Below are 16612 nucleotides of genomic sequence, written 5' to 3' on the forward strand. Positions count from 1 at the left end.
TGTACAGACATTAATACCCATGGGCACGTTTTCTTAATTGCAATTGTGACCCCCCTTGCCCTTGCAATAGGTGATGTTGCATGATACCAATGGTTAAACATATATCCCGGCATATTAGGTATACCTCCCTCCCTAAAATGCGTTTCTTGTAAGAAAGCTATGTCCGCAACATAATGATGCAATTCCTGCCAAAGGTGGCCCCTTTTATGCTGCGAGCACAGTCCCCCTCACGTTATATGATACAATTTTTAGTGCAGTAGTCACCTCTCAAAATTCCAGCCATTTTCTTGTACTCTTTGCCCTTGACCAGAAGAAGAGAGAAAAAGGGACACAAGAAAAAAGAAAAAAATATATAATGAGAAAAAAAAGAGAACCAAAAAATACCATTTGAGCTCTATAGCGCCCGCCCCTCCCCTCAGAGATACTCCATATAATCCTCCGCCTCAGAGCATCCCACCTAACTGGTAGAGAGATTCACTCACACCCCTTGTGCCCGGGTCTCTTCACCCCCTTACTGATACTGATGTGGATTAATTAATTGATTTCCTGACAATCTCAGTGCTAACCCATTTCTGCCGCCTGATTCAAATTAATATGGTGAGACAGTGCAATCTATAGACAACAAGATTTCACATCCTCACCTTTTCTCAGCTCAGTCCCAACAGAAAGTCACTAGAGCCTGCTGGCTTTTTATTAAAACCACAGAATCACAAAGCATACAGTTGATTGGGTCACATTATACAGACACACACCCATTCTATCCTCATAGGTCAGTTCATATAGGGGTCTTTCCTATTCCATATTCTTCTCGTCCTCGTGACAGTTCTCTCAGTAAAGCAGACAAGGGGGGAGGGGTGACTTCCTCTTACAACCAAGTCCATATTTGTTCTTTGGATTGAGGAATTTAGGAGGGAGGGGGGACACGGAGTGAGTGAGGGGGATGGAGCTGCTTTTTGATTTCAATAGCTCTCTCTGTATGTCCATCCAAGTTGAAATATACTTTAAAAACATATCTGACAAAACTTATCAAGGAAAATAAACACTTATTGTGACATCTTTTCACACATGCATATATAAAAAGAAATATAAAAACAACAATATAGAAACAATATGAAAATATAAGAGATTAAACATTTTAGTGGTTCTAATAAAAGAATTCAAAATATAAATTTTATCCAGATCCCAATACCAGTTCACAAATCCCAGTATATTGGGACCAACCTAAGCAACCAAATTATCCCTGGCTACCCCACTTTAATTCCCTCCCCCCACATGCTATTTCCTTATATTCTCCAGCTCTTTAGATCTGCTAACTGCAATTTCCATATTCCCTTTCACTTAAGCTTTAATCCGTTCAATCTCTTGATATACATATCTCCCTTAGTACTTTTTAGCTTGTCCCCTACGGGGGACTTGCTGCCACTGTTCCGGCCGCTGTAGGAGAGTCCCTGTTTTATATGTCCTCAGTCTATAAAGTCTACTGAGGGGAGGTCCAGTGTATCAACAAAAAACTGCAAATCGTCTTTAGTGCGTAGCGTTGCTGTTTTACCATTCCTAGAGGCCGTCAAACTGAATGGAAACCCCCAACGGTAGTTAACCCCCTTAGAACGCAGAGCTTCCAACAAAGGCCGGACCACTCTACGTTGGTACATGGTCCTACGGGTTAGATCTGGATACAATGATAGATTCGTACCCTCAAAGGAAATTTCGGGATTACTTCGGGCCATTTTCATAATGGTTTCCTTTATTGCATATTTGTGTACTCTACATATGACATCCCTAGGTTTTTCCATGTTTGGGGTAGTGTATGTGGGGACTCTATGTATCCGATCTAACTGAATGTGTTCTGGTACAGAGCCCCCCAAAATCTGACCAAATACTTTTAGGGCCACTGAGGCTAGCTCAGATATCTGAATTGCCTCAGGTAGCCCTTGTATACGAATGTTCTGCCTTCTGTCTCTATTCTCATAATCATCTAGTTGGTCTTTGTATGAGTTTAGGGCATTTTCATGATCTTTAATAGATTCCTGAACCTCTGCCACTACCTGCACCATTGCCTCCTGACTCTCTCCACACTTTCTACCCTGTATCCCAATGCCCGTGTGTCCTCTCTTAACTCATCTACCGCTTGCAGGCAGGACTGCTCCACTGCATTAATTAGTTGCTGAATGTCATTCTTTGTGGGAAGAGCCCTCAATAATTCCCTAATTTCCCGGATTTCATTCCCTGCATCCCCCTCCCTCCCGTTTGACACCACAGACTGCTTCTCCCCCTCTCCCGGTGGATGGCTTATGGGGTTTTTCAGCTTGTATGGACCACTTATTTCCTTGCGGCCTAGGGCCGTCGCTGAAAGCGGTCATTGCTTGATTCTTCTCCCCCATTGCCAGGTCTTCCTCCATTATCGGGGGCTCTCTCCACTAGTGCCAGGTCTCTTTTTGGAGATTGGTCATCTGGTGCTATTCCCTCTGGGAACTCTGGGGGACTGTCCTGATCCATTTCCACATTGGGACTCCCCTCATCCGGCCTTGCATAGCTTTCCCCCTGTCCTGTAATTTCTTTTCCCTCACTCGGGGGGTATTGTTCTACATAGGGAATGTCCTTTTTGGGGAGCTTTCTCCCCCTTCCTATAGTAGGCGACCCACTTCCATAGTCTGCCTGGGCCCGTCCCACTGTTTGGACACCACGGCTTGGTGTCAGAGATTTACGGACAGTTAGCTTTTCCTCCTGTCTTACTACATGCGCCCCCTTCTCCAAACGGGGGGACATATAGGCTTGTATCCCTCCTGTCTCATTCCAGCTACCCTTAGCTGGCTGCTGTGCAGCCTGTCGTTGAGTCGTCATTTCTGGTGATTTCTAATAATGTAGATGTATCTACTTTTGAATATCAGCAGCAATTTTCACGAAAATAGCTTATATAGGCAGGAGGAGCAAAAAAACAGGAGATAGAACAGGAGATAAAAGATGACAGTATCTCATCTGTTTTTTTTTATAACGACTCTATTACAAGTTTACAGTCTATTTTACTTCATATTCTCCAAATCTTCAATTTTTTCCAACCGACTGTGCTTTGTAAAAAGTGGGAAATAAAAAAAAGAGTCTAGCAGCTGGGCAGGCTATGCATTCTTGGGGGGAGCATTATAACTGAATTTCCCGTTCAACTCCTCAGAAAGGACGGAGGGGGGACCCAGCACAGGTCTTTTAAATCAGGTCACTAGAAAGAAGGGAGTGTGGAGGAATGGATTTTTTCCTTTTTTCCCACCTTTTTCCCTTTTCTTTTTCTCCTTTCCTCCAAGAAGTTTCTGCAAGTAGACAGATGGACAGTCAAATTACCAAGCGCTTTGACATTAAAAGCTCCCTTCCATTCAGCCAAGCAGCTGGAAGATTTTCAACTTCTGTGTATAATATCACAGTAATGTTGGTTAGATCAACAATCTGTCCATAGTGTAGGAGGCCAAGGTCAAGGCAAAGGCAAAATAATGCATGTATTCTAGACAGCCATAAATATTCTTTAAACAATGTTTCACAGTCCGACATATATTATTTTGCGACCATAGACATTTTACTTATCGCAAGCTTTTTTTGCTTTTTCTAATTGCTACTTGCTCTTTGATGTTAGATGTTAGGTGTGATATCAGCAAAACACTCCCTGAATATTTGGCCGTCTAATATTGACTCAATCTATACACGCCAATATGCCTCAAAAGGTCTCAGCAGGGAGTATGGCGGAGTATGGCGGAATAGATTATTTTTTTTTCAATCGAATTGCTGCACAGTCTAATTTTTTCTCCGTGAAGGCTGCTGAGAGGTTTTCAACTTCTAGATATGATATAGCATGACAAAATTACTGTCAGATTACTGTCAGTTGATAAATTGATAACTGATAAAACAGTAAGCAGTCCACAGTTTCGCAGTTTGGGAAGCCAAACAAGGGCAACGTTTTAGTTTTTAGCTCTCCTCCTTGTTCAGCCAGCGTTGACCAGCTTCACAGTTGGCACTTTCTCTTTTGCTGGTAAATTAATAGCAGGAGAGAAAAAAAAAGGAAAATTCCTCCCCGTGCCTTCACTCCTCCATTCCTCCTCTGCACTCCGCGGTCCCTAGAGGGGTTATCCGCCCAGCGTCTTCCTGACTCCCTCTTACAGCTCTGATGTTTCCAGAGGGTTCCCGTGGGCTCCCCTACACAGGGGTGTTGTCAGTAGATCCGCGGCACAGCACATCGCCGCATCGCATCTGCCCAGCGCCGTACACCAAGCACTGCATACACAAGGCAACCCTCCGCTCCTCCACACTGTCCGCTCCGATCAGCCCCGGCCACTGCGCCTCCACAGATCCTCCGCCACGGTCCTCCGCACACCGCCCACCGCCCACCGCCGACTACAGTGGGAGATAACAGGAGACTAAAGACACCAAGAGATCCCCAGCACCTTCAGGTATCGCCGCTCTCTCTCCACTCTCTCTCCACTCTCTCTCCGGCACTGAACACAGGATGCTTAATCAGCTGGTTGATTGCGCTGTCTGGGGATTAATTTCGCTATCTCAGGGGAGCCTGGGGAGAGACGTCCTCACTCTCCCACGCTCACACCCATACTGGTGTATGCAGCAGCCAGTTCCAACCGTGACAATTACAAATTGTAATTGAATGTTGTTAAAAATTGCCTTTGTTTTTCAACTGCAGCTCTGTAATCTTCTGTAAAATGCAATACATAATGGCTACCTGGAGGTGTTCTGTGTACAGAACACCCCCCAGAAACACCTTTTCCTGCTTGTGTGATTGGTTTACTGATTTTCTCAGAAATCTGCGCTAAGATACAAGTCAGATTTCAGGCATCCCCTGCAAGAACATTTTTGGTGATATACTTCCAATAGGAAATCATGTCTAAAGGGATGCAGACCCTGCAATTTTCCTCATTAGAGCCCTGCAAGTGCAGCAGCTGATTGATAATTATGAAACCACTGCCTTTAGATACAATGTATTAATTCTCTTAATAAATGTTGTTTCATTCCAAAAAAAATCATAATTCAAAAATGGGTGTTCCCCTCCCGGATTCTCTCTGGGATTCCCAGACAGGTGCAAAGAGTAAGTTGTGTGCAAAAAGAGTTTATAATAAAAAAGCCCATTAGTAATTCAATCCCTCGGAAAATGTTTTCCCCCTGATTTAAGGAAGTGGCAAGCTGCCATTAATTGGCCTCCAGCTCCATCTCATGAGCATTACAACACTGGTATATACAAAGAAGAAGCGAGGCAAGCTATACTTGTTTAATAAACAAGACCTAAATTTGTATATGTGTGCTGTTATTTATTGTGTTTATTTCAGATGAGATGGTTTCCACTCCTGATGGATGCTATACTACAAATACTATTTCATTTTCCCACCTTTATACACTTACAGTATACACAGTTACACTGCTTCCCATATGTTTTTGGAAAGGCTTGTTCTTGTTAGAGAGCATCCAAAGGCGATGAAGTTTAGGGTTGGTTAATATGATGAGAATGGGACTCAGAGCTGCATATGAGGATGCTAGAAATACTCGAATATCACTCATATCAGAAGATACATTAGATAAAGTCAGCGTATAGACCCACATGGAGTTATCCAACCCAAACAGTAGCACATAAAGAAAGACTAATAGTATTACAGATCTTGATGCTTTATACTCTGCTGACCACTTTTGCTCTTTATTAGAGCTCCTAATTGCTTTCACATTCTTTCCATGACGAAGAAGGATGAACACCATGTAACTGCTTGCTAATGCCATCAGTCCTACAAATATAAAATCACATATTGTATAAAATGTTCCATTGATAATGTATGCTGTATAAGTTAGAAAGTCAACATCACAATAAATCAAATGAAGGGTATATGGCGAAGTTGTTATATTTTTCTTCACATGAGTACTTAAACAACTATAAGGGTACATGGAGAAATTGATAATTGACAAAATTATGATAACGCCCATAACATTTTGTGTCACCCTTCGCTTTAGATAAAGCCAAACTCTAGTTGTTGGAGCAATAAGAATACACTGATGGCAGCTAAGAAAGCTAGTTACACAAATAGACATGGCTCTGCTTACTCTGTATGTGTATATGACAAATTTGCACTCTGTGTCATCAAGCAAGTCCTCTACCCCTATTGCATTTAGAGACTGTGGAATGATGCGAGAAAAGATGACAAGTACATTTGCCAAAGCCAGTACTGACAGTATTATGTTTGTTGGAAGAATTTTCTTCTCTATGCTCTTGATGTAGGTGAATTGCAGAATAATAAAGATGTTTCCTGGTATTCCAACTATTACAAGAAGGAAAAAACCTATAGCCTTGAGAAGAAGGTACGTGTCCATCAGACCCAAAGATATTATGTAGTATCTGAAAAAAAAAAACAGAATGCTGATGTATCACTAAGAAAATATGTTGTTTAAAAATATAGTATTTGAAATTACAAAGGGAATTAACATGAAAAGGAACTGGACATCCATTTCTCTTAGGGTAGTAAACTAAGCATAGTGGAAAAACATGCAAAATAGCATACCTATTGAAGTACACAGAGCGATAAATTCATCCAGATGGAGCGCACAATTTCCAGAAAAATTGATTTAAACTGTTTACCAAACACAACCAACCTCGTGATTGGTAATCCCATTGAATCATAAAGCATTCAGTCTCTGCTAAGATTCATTTAGTCTTTATTAGCAATAAACAGCTTCTAATGTAAATACAATGGCAAATAGCCTAAGGAAGGCCATGCATTAACATAACATTAATATCCCACTGCAATGATTTGACAAGGGTTAGTATCGCAGGCCTTTCATAAAACAATAAATCAGAGGGAATACATTTACCCCTAGGCAACCAGGTCTGATTATTAGATGTGCATTGAACTTGGTATTGCTTCCCTCAATCAGCAATGATAACTGCTTGTTGGGAGATCTCTGAGATGATTATCTCAATGCTTTAAATGTTGTAGTGTGGTGATCAAAAACATGTGGTACCAAAGGAGCTGACTAGAGATCTCAGGTGTGGCTCAGGGGTGTCCACCGGAAATAAGGGGAGGAATATGGGGAGAGACCTTACAATGAATTAATTCTCTTAATAAATGTTGTTTCATTCCAAAAAAAATCATAATTCAAAAATGGGTGTTCCCCTCCCGGGTTCTCTCTGGGATTCCCAGACAGGTGCAAAGAGTAAGTTGTGTGCAAAAAGAGTTTATAATAAAAAAGCCCATTAGTAATTCAATCCCTCGGAAAATGTTTTCCCCCTGATTTAAGGAAGTGGCAAGCTGCCATTAAACATGTTTTATTTGGGGAATTAAATACATTTTTTGATGACTCTTATTTTTGAACATCCTATTCCACCTCTGGCACCTCTGCTGAACTACTGACTGACCTTGCAAACTCCTTTTGTACACAACCTATACAGTGGCGGCTGGTGCTCAAAATTTTTGGGGGGGCACAAACGGAAAAAAATAAATTGCAGCCTCACTGTGCCCATCACATGCAGCCACTGTGCCATCAAACACAGCCACTGTGCCATGCCACCAAATGCAGCCACTGTGCTATCAATTGTCACCACTGTGCCATGCCATCAAACATGGACGGGCCGCCACTGAACCTATATCAATGCTTTAATTTTCAAATAGAAAAATATGTCAAACTTTTAACCTATGTGTGCAATTTAGAATCATTAGCTAAGCAACAAGCTACAGTTTGATAGACTTTTTTGAGTTTTGAAGATCAATGGATGTTCCCATGCCTACTATTTTTAAGGACATATGCCTATGGTCAGCAAGGTTGCAGAACATCTAAACAGTGGCGGCCCGTCCCTAGGGATGCACGGGCGCCGGCGCCCCCCCTCCCACAGTCACACAAAAAAATAAAAAATAAAAAATAAAAAAAAAATAAGAACGGGCCCTTTAAGAACTTTTATTCGGCTAAAATGTCATTTTGACATTTTAACCGCAGTTCTGGCGGCCGTCTATAGAGGGCGCTGCAGCGCCACCCCCTGTGACAATTGATGGCACAGTTGCTGTGTTGCATGGCACAGTGGTGACAATTGATGGCACAGTGACTGCATTTGATGGAATGGTACAGTGGTGACAATTGATGGCACAGTTGCTGTGTTTGATGGCATGGCACAGTGGTGACAATTGATGGCACAGTGGCTGCATTTGGTGGCATGGCACAGTGGTGACAATTGATGGCACAGTTGCTGTGTTGCATGGCACAGTGATGACAATTGATGGCACAGTGGCTGTGTTTGATGGCATGGCACAGTGGTGACAATTGATGGCACAGTTGCTGTTTGATGGAATGGCACAGTGGTGACAATTGATGGCACAGTGACTGCATTTGATGGCATGGCACAGTGGTGACAATTGATGGCACAGTTGCTGTGTTTGATGGCATGGCACAGTGGTGACAATTAATAGCACAGTGGCTGCATTTGGTGGCATGGCACAGTGGCTGTGTTTGATGGCACAGTGGCTGCATGTGATGGGCACAGTGAGGCTGCAATTTATTTTTTTCCGTTTGTGCCCCCCCAAAAATTTTGAGCACCAGCCGCCACTGCATCTAAATATATATTTGTAAACAGCTTGAATAGATTTGTTACAGATAACATACATTTTGTATTAGGTCTAATGGGTATTCAATGTCACTGAAAGTTGATTTAAAAAGGTTTCTTATAACAGACAAAAAAGGACATACATTTTTAAATCAAGTAAGAGAATATCAGCTTTTTACTTAAAGCGGGGGTTCACCCTTAGAGGGCACTTTTCCCCCTTAGATTCCTGCTCGTTATTACTAGGGGAATCGGCTATTTATTTAAAAAAATGTGCAGTACTTACCCGTTTACGAGACGCATCCTCTCCGTCGCTTCCGGGTATGGGCTTCGGGAATGGGCGTTCCTTCTTGATTGACAGGTTTCCGAGAGGCTTCCGACGGTCGCATCCATCGCGTCACGATTTTCCGAAAGAAGCCGAACGTCGGTGCGCAGGCGCAGTATAGAGCCGCACTGACGTTCGGCTTCTTTCGGCTACGAGTGACGCGATGGATGCGACCGTCGGAAGCCTCTCGGAAGAATGTCAATCAAGAAGGAACGCCCGCTCCCGAAGACCATACCCGGAAGCGACGGAAGAAGATGCAGCTCGAAAACGGGTAAGTACTGCACCTATTTTAATACAAATAGCCGATTCCCCTAGACCGAACGAGCAGGAATCTAGGGGAAGAAAAAAAAATTTTTTAGAAATGGGTGAACTCCCGCTTTAAATAAGAACATATTTTATTCACACTGAGTTATGATTGATGTGAGGTGTAGACCCACTAGCTCACTGGATTTATTACTAAAGAAAAGCATCCACCACAAATAACTGAAAGTGTATGTGATTTCCAACAGTGATTGTCTTATTTTTTCCCTTTGGTCTGTAAAATTTACCATTTATATGACCAAGTGCAAAAAATGCCTGTTCATTGTGTCATCTGTGTAGAGCTGCCCTGTGTCTTTCATACAGTTACCCTCCTGAGTCTTAAAAAATGCTGAAATCAGACCTGAAACGGTAAACAGTGATGCACAGGACCCCTGCTGGGAGCCGCATTGGAATTAGGTGTGAACCCAGACTAAGTGTTATGAAGAATAGGATAAAGGGAAGGTTTGAGAAAGAGGTGAGGATGACACCACACATTCCTCAATTTTTTTCGCCTTGATAGACTTTAATAGTTCTACAGTCCACTTTAGAGCATTTGGTCACTAAGCAAGTTTGAACATTACATGACTCGTATCTCTGTGCAAACCTTACAACACTTATGCTAGATGAAGCTCAAGACAAGTGTGCTTGAAGCAAGAAATTGTAATTTTTTTTGCACAAGTTTATTGTTGTTGATGTCCCTGTTTGGGAGATTCACTTTCTGTCCCTGAAACTGTTGACACTGGGACCCAATGCTAAAGGAATATAATTTTTTTATAGTATTCTCTGTCAGAAAACATACTAAATAGTAGATGAGGGACATGCCGTTGGTTGACAGTGTTTAAAGGAAACGTTTGGTACATTTTTAGAGGTTTTGGGAAAAAAATGAATACGTTTGTTGACATAAGCTGCCTGTCCTTTTCTCATATCTCTGGTCATTAAATTTTACTTTTGATTTTTTGGAATAAAACTCACTTGTAAATGTGTGACACTGAAGTGTTAAAGAACTAGTCATAAGTAATATATATATATATATATATATATATATATATATATATATATATATATATATATACAGTATTTTTCTGCAACTGTGAAATATTTCCTTTTTATTGGCCAGAAAGGTGCCTTGGGTACTTTCTGGCAGCTATTCATGGGACCAAACATTGGTTAAATCCTCTGTACTGAAGATGACTGTCAGACTGATTTTTTTAAAAAGCCAACCTGTTAGTGTCTATTAAACTGTACTGTTCCCCTTGGGCAAGATCAGCCATCAGAGGGAGACCAAATCATTTTTGGTGATGTTTTTTTTGCTATAAACGCAAAGTATTCAGGCTGCAGTCAACATTTATGACAATAGCTTTGATTTTGAGAATAGTTCAGATTGAAATTTCCCTGTGAGCTGGAAATATTTATTAGATATTAATTTCAGTTATATTTTCTACTTTTAAAATAAATAATAGTGTATATGCAAAAAAAAATATGTTGTTATTAGCACAGCAGACTTGAACCTAATCAAACACCCAGAAATTCCAACCTGAAAACTCTGTGTCATTGACTGGTGTTTATGAAATTGTACATACCTCTTTGAACAGAATCCAGAATTGCTATTGAGATGTCTTGTTATGGAACTTCAATTTATAGTCAAATTTTCCCAGAGGTCACATCTCAAGAGATTAATTAAACAACAATCATCCAAGAAATAAGCAACTGTGTATAATAAATATAATCTGAGTGCATTAGATGTGACACAGCATACAGTAGATCTCAGTGGGACTATGTTAAATATGTGTTCTTTTCTGATACTGGAGTGTCAGCATTCTAAAACACTTAAATAAAATATATGTTAACAAATTTACAAGATCATGTTCCTGAATCGTATATGTTGGTACTCTTATATTTCTATGGTTATAGTATTGGGCATTTCATTCATGTAGTTATTTATTTTGAAGGCACCTTATCTGGCACACCTATAGAAAAATGTAAAATATCTCAAGGTGATAATTTTCTGCTTTAATAACAACATATATATATTTGCTAAGAACAAAATATTACCTAAGTGGTTGACCTAGTGTTGAATTTCTTACAAGCAGTCACACAGCATGGATGTTGGGTTCACAATTTCACATAGGGGTAGCCAGCCTCTGAAGTGTAAATCCACAGGTCTGTGTGTGAAATAACACAATGTAAATGTGATACTGGAAAACCTAAATTACAAAAATAAAAAATAAGGTATACCTGTGAATCAAGAGTGCAGAGAGAAAGCACAAAATGGGGGTTATTTACTAAAGGCAAATCCACTTTGCACTACAAGTGCAAACTACAAGGGCAAAGTGCACTTGAAATTGCACTGAAAGTTCACTTGGAAGTGCAGTCACTGTAGATCTGAGGGGGACATGCAAGGAAAATAAAAAACATTATTTTAGCTTGCACATGATTGGATGATAAAATCAGCACAGCATCCCCTCATTTCAGATCTACCCCTCTGATTTACAGCGACTGCACTTCCAAGTGCACTTTCAGTGCAATTTCAAGTGCACTTTGCACTTGTACTGCAAAAAAGTGGATTTGTCTTTTGTAAATAACCCCCAGTGTGTGGTAAATATGAAAAAGCATAGATCAGAGTTCCAGCAATTCAAACATAATAGGAATCCAGGAGTGCTATCTGGTATTGATCCCACACCTTGTCAGGGAGGTATCACAAGTCCTAGTGATCCCAGTCTCCAGAGAACATCACACATTTAATACAGTTCTACAGGTCCTAGCAGGCCTGTATCTCTTCCAGATCAGTACAGTAATCCAGCATTAACCACTTCAGCCCCGGACCAATATGCAGCTTAATGCCCAGAGGTGTTTTTACAATATGGCACTGCGCTGCTTTAACTGGTAATTGCGCGGTCATGCAATGTTGTACCGAAACGAAACTTGCGTCCTTTTCTTCCCACAAATAGAGCTTTATTTTGATGGTATTTGATTGCCTCTGCGATTTTTTTTTTTTGCGATATAAACGTAAAAAGACCGTAAATTTTGAAAAAAAATTATTTTTCTTAAAACAAAAAGTAAAAAATATCAAATAAACAAAATTTTAGTCAAACATTTAGGCCAAAATGTATTCAGCCACATGTCTTTAGTAAAAAAAATCGCAATAAGCGTATATTTATTGGTTTTCGCAAAAGTTATAGGGCCAAATCCTCAAAATCGTAGCCTAACTTAATTTTTCCCATTTAAGTTACACTGGCGGGAAATTTCTACCTAAGTGCCCGATCCACAAAGCACTTACCTAGAAATTTCACGCAGTGTAACCTAAATTCTCCCGGCGCAAGGCGGTCCTGTTATCCAGGGGGCGATGACAATTTAAATGAGGCGCGCTCCCGCGCCGGCCGTACTGCGCATGCTCGTGACATCATTTTCCCGACGTGCATCGCGCAAAATTACGTTACGCCGGGCTTTGTGGATTGCGACGGGACAATAAAGTTGCGACGGGTTAAAAAAAAGATACGTCATGGTCCTCCAGCCTATCCCGGATCCTAGCTGTAATTTTTTCCATAAGCTCTACATCCTTGACCCTAGCATAGAGGGCTTCTTGGGGTGGGGGCATTGGCTTCTTCCAATAAAGTGCTATCAGGCACCTCGCAGCTGTGGTTATGTGTCTCAGGAGTTTCTTATAGGGTTTAGCTATGCGGGGTTGGGATAGGCCCAGTAAGAACAGCTTCGGGGAGAGGGGTATGGGTGCCTCTAGGAGGCGGGTCAGGAGCTCTTGTACCCGAGTCCAGAACGGGACTATCAAGGGGCAAGTCCAATAGATGTGGAACAGTGTGCCCCTGGCCTGGTTGCACCGCCAGCATCGGTCAGAGGTGGAAGGATAAATCCTGTGGAGGACGTCCGGGGTCAGGTACCAAAAGAACAGCACTTTATATGTGTTTTCCTTATAGAGGGTGCAGATCGAGCTCCTGGCCGCCTGCCTCCAGACCGCCCTCCACTCATCCTCTGTGAGCACCCCCCCAGCTCCCTCTCCCAACGGAGCATATAGGTGTGTTTGCCTTTAGTTTGTAAGGGGTATTCATTTAGGATTTGATAGATATCTGATATGAGGCCCCTTCGGGCTGTGCCCTCGAGTATGATACGCTCAAATGGGGTCGGTTTTGAGAAAAGGAGCCGGGGGGGCTATCGTGTGGGCGTAGTGGCGGATCTGTAGGTAGCTGAAAAAAGCTTGTCGTGGAATGTCATGTTTGGCTTGGAGCTCAGTGAAGGAGTGCAGGGTGCGGGATCTGGGGTCTACTAAGTGACCAAAGTGAAACAGATTTTGCGATGCCCAGGGCCATGACATCTGGTGGGTGAGACTCGTCGGTAGTTTAGGGTTATAAAGGAAGGAGGTCAGCAGGGAGCTATCAGACGTGAGTCGACAGTCTTGGGCTAGCCTCCTCCAGATATTTTGCAGCTGGCGCATGGAACCCAGCAACCGTCCGGGCTCCACTGTCGCGTTCGCGTTCCACAGGAGATTATTGGGGTGTATTGGGGCCAGCCAAATCTTTTCCACCTCCGTCCACCTATTGTAGGACTTCTGGGGAAACCATGATGCCACCGCTCGGAGTTGTGAGGCCTGGTAATATTTGACCAGGTCTGGGAAGGCCAGGCCTCCCTCGGTACGTGCGGCCGTCATGACCGAGCGCGGGATCCTGTGGCGTTTGTAGTTCCACACATACCGGAGGAGGTCCGCTTGTAGGGCACGCAAGTGAGCACACGGGACCGGGACTGGTAGGGTCTGGAAAAGGTACAGCAGTTTTGGTAGGATCACCATCTTTATGGCCGCTATCCGGCCCAAAAGGGATATCTGGTGGGGCTTCCATTTATGGATCAACGCCCTTATTGAGCTATATAGGGGGGGGAAATTGGCCTGGTACAGGGATGCAAAGTTCGGGGTCAGATGGACACCCAGATATTTCAGGGAGGTTCGCTCCCAGTGGTACGGGAAAATGGACTGTAAGTGCAAGGCCTCGGGTTCGGGCATGTTAATTGGCATGGCCATGGATTTGGACGTGTTGGTTTTATAACCCGAGAGGGCCCCGTAGCGTTCCAGTTCCCCTTGTAAGTTGGGTAAGGAGATTCGGGGACGCGTCAGTGTTAAAATGATGTCATCGGCGAAGAGGGAAATCTTAAATTCCCTTCCCCTTACTGGGATACCCCGAATATCCGGGTTGCCGCGTATCGTTGCTGCTAGAGGTTCTATGTAAAGAGCGAAGAGGAGGGGGGATAGAGGGCACCCTTGACGGGTACCATTAGTAACGGGAAAGGTGGATGAGGTGGCAAAGGGAGTTTTCACCTGTGAGATCGGATTAGTATAGAGGTGTCGGACCGCCTGAAGGAAAGGTCCCCCAAAACCCATATGTCTTAAAGTGGCGAGCATGAAGGGCCAGCCAAGGCGGTCAAACGCCTTTTCTGCGTCCAGGCTCAGGAGCAAGGACTCCGAGCCCTCCCTGCCTGCCACGTCAATTAGGTCAATCACCTTTCTTGTGTTGTCCCCCGCTTAACGGAGGGGGACAAAGCCCACCTGGTCTTTATGGACCAGGGAGGGTAACACTACATTTAAGCGGAGGGAGAGGACCTTCGTAAAGATCTTGAGGTCTGAGTTCAGCAGGGCTATTGGCCTGTAGCTGGCGCATAATGCGGGGTCCTTGTCTGGTTTAGGGATAAGGGTGATAAATGATCGCTGCATATCTTGTGGGATGGGGGTTCGTTGTAGAAAGGCATTGAAGAGCTTCGTCATATGGGGGAGAAGTGTGGGGAGGAAGGTCTTGTAATATTCGTATGGGAACCCGTCTGGGCCCGGGGATTTGCGAGCGGGTAGGGCCTTAATGGCCAAGGTCAGTTCCTCTCCTGTAATGGGAGCGTTTAGGGAGGCCAGGTCCTCCGGCTTTAGCCGAGGGATGCCCGCCTGTGTCAGGTATCGTGTCATCCTATCTAGCAGGTCGGGGGAGGGTGGGTTATGGGGAATTTCTGGCTTGTTGTACAAGTCAGCGTAAAATGCTGCGAATGCATCCGCAATACTTTGGGGGTGTGATACAATATTACCCGATCTGTCCTGGACCTGGTGCGGGGTGGAGGCGAGTGCGCGGTCTGTTAGTTTCCTCGCCAATAAAGCTTGCGCCTTGTTGCCCTTGTCATAATACACCTGTCGTAGGCTAACTAGGGCTTTCTCGACTCGACCCAGCGCAAGGTCCCGGAGTGTTGACCGTACCAGGGCGATACGTTTAAGGAGCATTAGGGAGGGTGAGGTCTGCAGGCGAGTTTCTAGGGTTCGGAGCTGCGTTTTCGCCTGCTTTCTAGCCGACTCAGCGTTCCGTTTTAGGGCTGAGGAGATGGCCATGCAGCGTCCTCTGATTACCGCTTTATGCGCGGCCCACAGTGTGGTAGTGGAGATGTCCTGCGTGTCATTTTCGCTAAAGTAGAGTTGGAGGGCAGAGTCTATTTCCATTTTAGAGGGGGTGTGCTTCAGGAGGAAATCATTTAGACGCCAGTTATAGGGCCTACGGGTGGGGGCGTTCAGGTCAAGGGTCAGGGTAATGGGGGCGTGGTCGGACCAGGAAATGGGCAGAATCCGTGCTGCATCAGTAACACGTAACGTGGTGTTGTTTAGTAGGAAATAATCTATGCGCGAGTGCGTATGGTGGGGGGATGAGTAAAAAGTAAACTGGCGATCCCCTGGGTGAAGCGCCCTCCATGCGTCAAACAGAGCATGCTTCCTCGTTAGCTGGCGGAAGAGCCTAGAGTCCCGCAAGGCCCTTGCCTGCGAGGCCCGAGGATCCACCACCAGGCGATCCCAGGTTGCCGAATGGGGTAAATTAAAGTCCCCTCCCACTACCAGCAGGTCGTGAGGGGATCTGGCCAGGCGGCCAAAAACCCGACCCAAAAATCTGTGCTGATGTGCATTGGGGGCGTACAGAGTGCATAGGGTTATGTCCCGTGAGTGCCATGTTCCCTGCAGGATAATAAAGTGGCCTAGGGGGTCTATGTAGGAGTCTGTGCAGGTGAAGGGGGTGCCCCGTTTTACCAAAATTGCCACCCCTGCCCGTTTCCGTGAACTAAAGGCCTGATATATTAAGGGAAAATATCTGGACGCGAACGCAAAGGAGTCGCCCTTAGAGAAGTGCGACTCCTGTACCATTACGATCTCCGCCCCTGACTGCCTAAATTCCCTAAGTGCCAGATGACGTTTCCTGTTGGAGTTAAGCCCGTGGACGTTCAGGGATAGTAACTTAGCCATACTGTGGGTGGAGTGACCGTGGTTCATACTTAGCTGGAGTCAGGTGCGTTGCATCCGGTTCTGGGAGGGCGAATGGAGGGGCCGCCGGGCCGACAGCCACCTGGACGTGCCGTCGGGTCCTGCCTGCGGAGGAGGGGAGAGAGAGGTGTCTGAAAAGAAAGAGAAAGATGAGAGC

General features: G+C 44.1%; 1 protein-coding gene across 1 annotated transcript; it reads right to left on the reverse strand.

Moving 5' to 3' along the window:
* Positions 1 to 5373: 5373 nt before the first annotated feature.
* LOC120928301 (olfactory receptor class A-like protein 1) lies at positions 5374 to 6408 on the reverse strand. Its single transcript, XM_040339400.1, has one exon. It carries the CDS (start codon positions 6337 to 6339, stop codon positions 5374 to 5376), a length of 966 nt encoding a protein of 321 aa, XP_040195334.1. The 5' UTR covers positions 6340 to 6408.
* Positions 6409 to 16612: the final 10204 nt, after the last annotated feature.

This window comes from Rana temporaria, chromosome 2, assembly GCF_905171775.1.
Source record: "Rana temporaria chromosome 2, aRanTem1.1, whole genome shotgun sequence".
NCBI classification, from domain to species: Eukaryota; Metazoa; Chordata; class Amphibia; order Anura; family Ranidae; genus Rana; species Rana temporaria.

Excerpts from the sequence above, each read along its gene's own strand:
- LOC120928301 (XM_040339400.1), bottom strand. The coding sequence starts at position 6,339 with ATGGACACGTACCTTCTTCTCAAGGCTATAGGTTTTTTCCTTCTTGTA.